Source organism: Ceratotherium simum, chromosome 32, assembly GCF_057802395.1.
Source record: "Ceratotherium simum simum isolate JZ-2026a chromosome 32, ASM5780239v1, whole genome shotgun sequence".
NCBI lineage: Eukaryota > Metazoa > Chordata > Mammalia > Perissodactyla > Rhinocerotidae > Ceratotherium > Ceratotherium simum.
Genome location: NC_141931.1, coordinates 18,897,370 through 18,903,710, shown reverse-complemented (window position 1 = coordinate 18,903,710; position 6,341 = coordinate 18,897,370). Strand labels below are relative to the sequence as shown.

General features: G+C 38.5%; 1 protein-coding gene across 2 annotated transcripts in view; it reads right to left on the bottom strand.

Moving 5' to 3' along the window:
• Positions 1-2,607: 2,607 nt before the first annotated feature.
• The window catches only part of ITGA8 (integrin subunit alpha 8), a 163,284-nt gene continuing 159,550 nt past the window's right edge, over positions 2,608-6,341 (bottom strand). For both annotated transcript variants that reach the window (XM_087420790.1, XM_004425338.3), the window contains exon 30: positions 2,608-5,487. In XM_087420790.1, coding sequence (XP_087276916.1) covers positions 5,401-5,487 — 87 coding nt within the window. In that variant the 3' untranslated portion in view covers positions 2,608-5,400. The remainder of the gene's footprint in view (positions 5,488-6,341) is intronic.

The window sequence follows — 6,341 nt, the reverse complement described above, 5'->3', positions numbered from 1 at the left end:
GTTTTTTTGTACAACAGAGTACACAGTCAAAATAAGCAACAACACAGACATAGTAAGAACATTCCTACTGTGTCATATCATGGTGCCGATAGGAGTTAAATCCAAGACTTTTATTGTCAAGAGGCACTAGTATCAGGCTACATTTCCGCATGGATTTTGGCCAACAATCATAAATAACAGAGAACTTGCTCATAAACAATTCCAAAAGGCAGTGTGTCAGGCAGATGGTATTTTGGGGGTGGAGTGGGGGAGAGTTTAACACTGCAGGCGAAGTTGTACCTTATGCACGCTGGCCATCCTGAACTCGCCATTGACTTAAAAGATTTTATTTATTTATTTTTTCCCCCCAAAGCCCCAGTAGATAGTTGTGTGTCATAGTTGCACATCCTTCTAGTTGCTGTATGTGGGACGCGGCCTCAGCATGGCCAGAGAAGCAGCGCGTCGGTGCGAGCCCGGGATCCGAACCCGGGTCGCCAGCAGCGGAGCGCGCACACTTAACCACCAAGCCACGGGGCCGGCCCTCGCCATTGACTTAAACATCACTGGGGGGTTATGGTTTTACTCAGCTCCCAAATGAGTCTAAAGTTTCAATACTTTAAACTTCTCATGCTAAAGAAATCAACCTTTTAATGTCATCAGAGTTCTGAAGGAGAAAATCTGCTGTATTTGGGGAAAAGAACATTAGACTCTAGGGAGGTACTGACTTTGCATTCATGGATATCAACTATGGGTTTTCATGGTTTAGCTCTTCCTGAGGGCACCAGGATGCTGTGTTCTATAGGGATAATCTGTGAGTATGGTGCAAATTTCACCAAGGAAGTGTGCAACTCATAAGGGAATTCTCCCTTGTCAGAGAATTCTGCAAGGAGTGATCCTTATCTCATTTTGCCCACTCTAAGCACCCAAATCTCAACTCAATGTTTAGAAAGTATTGATATATTTAAGTGTCTACATATAAAATGGCTGGAAGTGACAAAGATATCAATAGAATTTTTTGAGAAGACTGAGCTCTCACTGCACACATCTAACTACAAAGCATTTTACTACCATAAAAGACATAGTAAGAGTTCTTTTTCCTTCACTAGGAGCACGTGCAGGCTTTAATTAGTGGGGTGGCCCAGAATGGATCTTTCTGTGTGTGCCTTGGGGAAGCCTTGCTCTACTCAGACTGGTTTGTACTGGGATGGTGCTTTTTCTTCAGCACCAGTATTACTGAATCTTACATTTGGTTTTGCATGTTTTCATCTGGGATACATAGGCACCTCTGGACCAACCTTAGCCTTTAGATATGTCTAGACTTTAAAGTGTGAGCAGTATACAACACAAAGTGAAGGATTCCTCCTACTGCCTGCTGTAGGCCATAGGGAAAGCATCCAGCCACTGAGTTCTTCTCACTGGGATTCATGAATGCCAGACAGAGAAGTGGCAAGTATTTAATTATCTTATGGAGTGTGACCAATAAATTGGCCTATATTGACTAGTTTATAAATATTAGAACTCAAAATTAAATGTGTACATTAAATCTTCTGAATTCTAGTGAAATACAAATCAGAATAAAGTAATATTTGAAAACAATTACCAAAATGTTTTAAAATACTGAGAATTATGAAGGAAATGGTATATTTAGGTTGATGCCAATTGATTGAGTGCTCTTAAGATACAATGTTATCAAGAACGACAAAAATCTTCACACGTTTTGACCAAGCAAGCTCACTCTTGTGAAGTTCATTCATTGAAATAACCAAAAAGAAGCTTTATGTATGAAAGTATTCAATTTAATGTTATTCTAAAATACGAATCTGTGAACAATTATTCCCAATAAGAAGGAGATGGTTAAACAAATGATGGTCCACTAATTGAATAGAACATTGGGTAACTATTATAATAACATTGTATGAACACTATAAATAGGAGGATGTAAACATGTATGTACCCTGAAGCTTCGAAACGGAATCAGATTACAAAAGTACATGTTCCCCATGATTATTACTGTGCACATATGTATATTCATTCATTCATTCTAGAAATGTTTTTGAGCACCGGCTGTATACCAGTCGTTGGTGCTAGGTGTAGGAGACACAAAGGTCAAAAGATATGGTTCCCGTTCTCATTAAAAGTCAGTCCAGTCGGAAGATGTAAACAAAAGAAAAAAGTGTAGTACTTCACAAAATGCCATTGGAAGACAGGAGGAGCCTTCGAGTTGGTCGAAGACGCAAGGGAAGGCTTCACAAAGGACCTAAAATTTACATTCGGACAAAATTTGAAAGGCCACGTAGAGAAAAAAATCAGTTTTACAAGGCTGGAGGTATTAGAAAAGACTTAAAAAATTTTAAACATCTTTATTGAGATTTAATTCACATACTATAAAATGCACCCAATTAAAGGGTACAATTCAATGTTTTTTAGTATATTCACGGAGTTGTGCAAACATGATCACAATCTAAGTCGAGCACATTTTCATCCTCCCAAAGGAGTGTCATATTTTTGCTCTTTCAAACTTCTTCCAATATTAAACATTTTTATAATAAAGAATCAAGGTGTAAAGACAGAAGCCTTTGATGTCTGCCATTGTTTACACTGCTTGTGAAACAAACTACAAACACGTCATCGTGTCTTTAATTTTTAATTTTATTAGTGACAAGGTAAATAGGTACATGAAAATCTTCACAGATCTCTACATGTATTTAAATAAAACTAGAAAAGAGTTGAGTTCAAAGAGTGGGATTTCAGTGGCGACTAGTTCATGTTGTTTATTTACTGTATAAAAATCTCCAAGTTTATAAAACTTGATTTGCTCATTTTTTCCACATCTTAAAAACCAGCTGTGAGAATTTCAGGAGGGATATCTAAAATATAGACAGACTCTAAGAGAAGCTTGGCATATTATGAATTATGAAAGTGATTGGTAATGCTATGAAGAGAAGCAGATCCACTCAGTGCGTTGTTAGAATATTCTCCATCCAGAGGGTTACTCAAGAACTGATATGGGAGGGTCACCTGACCTCAGCTGTTCCCCTTCCTCTATTTGCTTCCACATCCGAAGTGGCAGAGAGGGCCACTGTGTGCGTGATGACCATCTATGAAAGCCTGTAGGTAGCAGTGCTCATCCCTCTAGAGGGGGACCACTCTTGGCTGAGATTGCGAGGAAGGCATAGTTTGCCTTTGAAGCCCTCATCTCTTGTTCTGTTCTGGGTGCCAGTCTTGCTCCTGGCATCTCTAGAGCCAGGTGTCTGTATGATCTGGCTCACAGGGTCCTTTACTTATCTAGCACTGAGAGTTCCAAGTTCCTTCATAAATGTTAGCTTAAAAGGCATCGGGTGCACTTTCTCAGGGACATTTTATGACCAAAAATCCTGAGGAGGTAATCTCTACTGGCCAACAACCAGGCACGACGACAAGAATTAGGGCATTATTTGGGGGTAGAGAGACCTGCCTGGCATATCATATACACGGCCACCTCCCTGTATAACCAGTATAACCTTAGACGACTGACACCTAAGACCCCACAGGCTGGTGTGGGACTCGTAAACTCTTCGAGGCATGCGCAATTCTCACCCACAGTCAGCCACACACCCTGGGAGCCAGACTTCAGTTTCTGACAGACTGGAAACTGCTACCGTGACAGGATTTAATTCACAAGCAGGAAGACTAGAACTGCATCAGTGTATTCTTCCACATTTCATTTGGTTTCCAATGAAGTTCTGCAGCTGTTGCCAAATGGCTCGTCTCCAGGTTAAGGCATGACAGAAAATTTAGTGTCTATGAGTTTGGCTCATCTTTCAAATAAAGTGTGATTGTTGAAATTGGGATACAAACTTTCCAACTGCTTTGTAAACTTAAGGATTTTGGTCTGCTTGTTCTATCATACTTAATATTCAGGATATTAATTAAAAATAACTAATGCCAGTGTAAACATGCTTTAGATACATAGGTCTATAAAATATTGCACATAAATATAAAATCTGCTCAGCATTTCTTCATAGTAATTTTTCATTGTCATAAAAAGGATACAAAACTTTTCAGACTATATGAATTCGGCTGGTCAATTTTACTTCAAAAATGATAGTATTACACATGATTATGGATTATTTACAAGAGTTTTAAACATCAAGTGTTTGGGATGGTTAAATTCAAGATGATGGGAAGACAGCTTAAATCAAGATTATTTTCCAAAGTTAAGTACTATAAAGATTAGCAGTAAAAATGAATAGTAAAGTTGGAATAGGGAATTCTAAATAAAATCTTTAGGACTCTGTTTTCTAGTTTCATCTCACATCTGCATAATTTTGTTTCCTTCCTATTTAACATATCTTCTCAGTATATATAAGTTTGAGGTATAGTAGAAAAAACGGGTATTTAAAGCCAAGCTAAACATTGGTGCTGCTTCTTACAGATATTAAAAATAATATGTTTACCCAAATTGTTAAATTGTCTTTTTATTAATGAACTCTAGAAATTTTACCATTACTTTTAAACACCACACAGGGTCGAGAGTACCTTGAAATTTATGTATTGCTAATTAAGTCAATGGAAAGATTTGTTTTTTTAATAAAAGGAAATATGAATGCAACTTCTTGCAAAGCTAAATCAGGCAGACGTGAGTCCCTGGAAAGTGTGAATAAAAGTAATTTCAGGTAGAAGGCAGCAAGGTATTAAGTGAAATTTTCTTCTAATACCAATTCGCTTTTCCTTAACACTGTTGAAATCCTGAAGAAGCTCTGTTAAATGATCTATTCTGCACAAAATGGTTATCTCAGAAGGAAAGTTAGTGAGTGATTTCGAAAACCAGCTAACCAAATCTTAATTTCCAAATCCTCTAGATGACCAGAATATCAGCCTAGAGAAATGGAAAATAAATAAATAAATTGTCATCCTCACTTACACGATTATCTTTGTCATTTCAAAAGTACTTTCACAGTACCAACAACATACGCTTGTCTCCCTGAGCCACAATGTCATTAGAAATGTTTCTTTTCCATAGGGAGGTGTCAAATATTCCATTGGATACAGTAGTGTTGGAAGGTTCGGTCCTAGTTCACCTTCTAAATTCTGTCGTAATTCAGACTTTTTGTCTTTGTGACTTAAGCTGGATTGACCTGGCAAGCAACCTCAGTTCCCATACCCATTTCGAAGTGTCTGCCAAACTCAGGACTCGAGCAAAAGAAATCTTCCATGATCGCTGATTGCTTCTACAGTGTTGAGGATGTTTCCTTTCCCAAAAGGGTCACTCAGCTTCATGGAAACTTCTCCAAAGCATAGCGGAGATGAGGTGATGTTTTCACGGGCCTTCCATTTCCTGGGACACTGACAGGTATAGGAAAACCCTTATTTAATCCTTATGCTCCTCCTTTTCTTTGAACAGGACCAGTGTTTGAGTTTTTGGGTCTCTGATTTTCCTTTTCATGCATCAGGGGTTTTCTCATTTGTCAGTTGTTCTCTGTCATTCATATCATCTTGGGGGGGTCTTGCTCTGTCAAAGAATCCGCACTACAAAAAAGAAAAACCGGCTATAAAATCAAATCGTTCTGGGAATTTGTGAGACCTCTCATTCTAAGAATTTTCATATTATATATTTGCTAAGGAGCTCTCTGAATATAATCTGCCCAATTTTCCAAATTAGGAGGTGAAAATAGACTGTTCTTTACCTGCAGAGAGGAATTCACTGCATAGGGCAGACTGTCTGGGTCATTCCTCCTGCCATGTCGTGGTAGTGGGAGAATGTCTCTATTTTATATAAACCACTTATGGACCTTGTATATTTTCCTGGGATTACAGCAAGATGGCCCAAGTGTTCAGTCTCTGCCTTTCTGCATGTTTCCTGGACCCAGCAGTAGTGCTAACTGCTGACCAGGGAAGGGAGATTCTCTCCTGAAGTGTACTGTAGGCTTCCTTGGGGTGGCTTATAGGAAGAAGTGAGGAGAGGATACTTGCATATCCCTCTGCACTTGGTGGAACATACAGCATACACAGGAAAATTAGATTGGTCATTTATTTCAATCCCAGAACATCTTAGTGACTTCCCAAAGAGCAACTAGAAACTCAGGGCACAGGTGATCCCAGAATCTTCATCCTCCTGAATTTCAAATTAATATTTGGTCTAGGAGAAGATATCTTTTCCTAAAAACATGGCGCCTCAATTCTTATTTATTCTTACGTTGGAAGGCGAATTCGCTGGGTTACAACTGGCTTACAGCTATCCAGTTATCTTTCTTTCATAGGATTAGTGCAATATTCTGTCAATTGGCACATATGATTCCATCCTTTATGGAAATAAAGTTACTGTAAATAACAGAATAACATAAAAGTCTATTTCTAAACGTAGACTATGCAGTAGACTATGT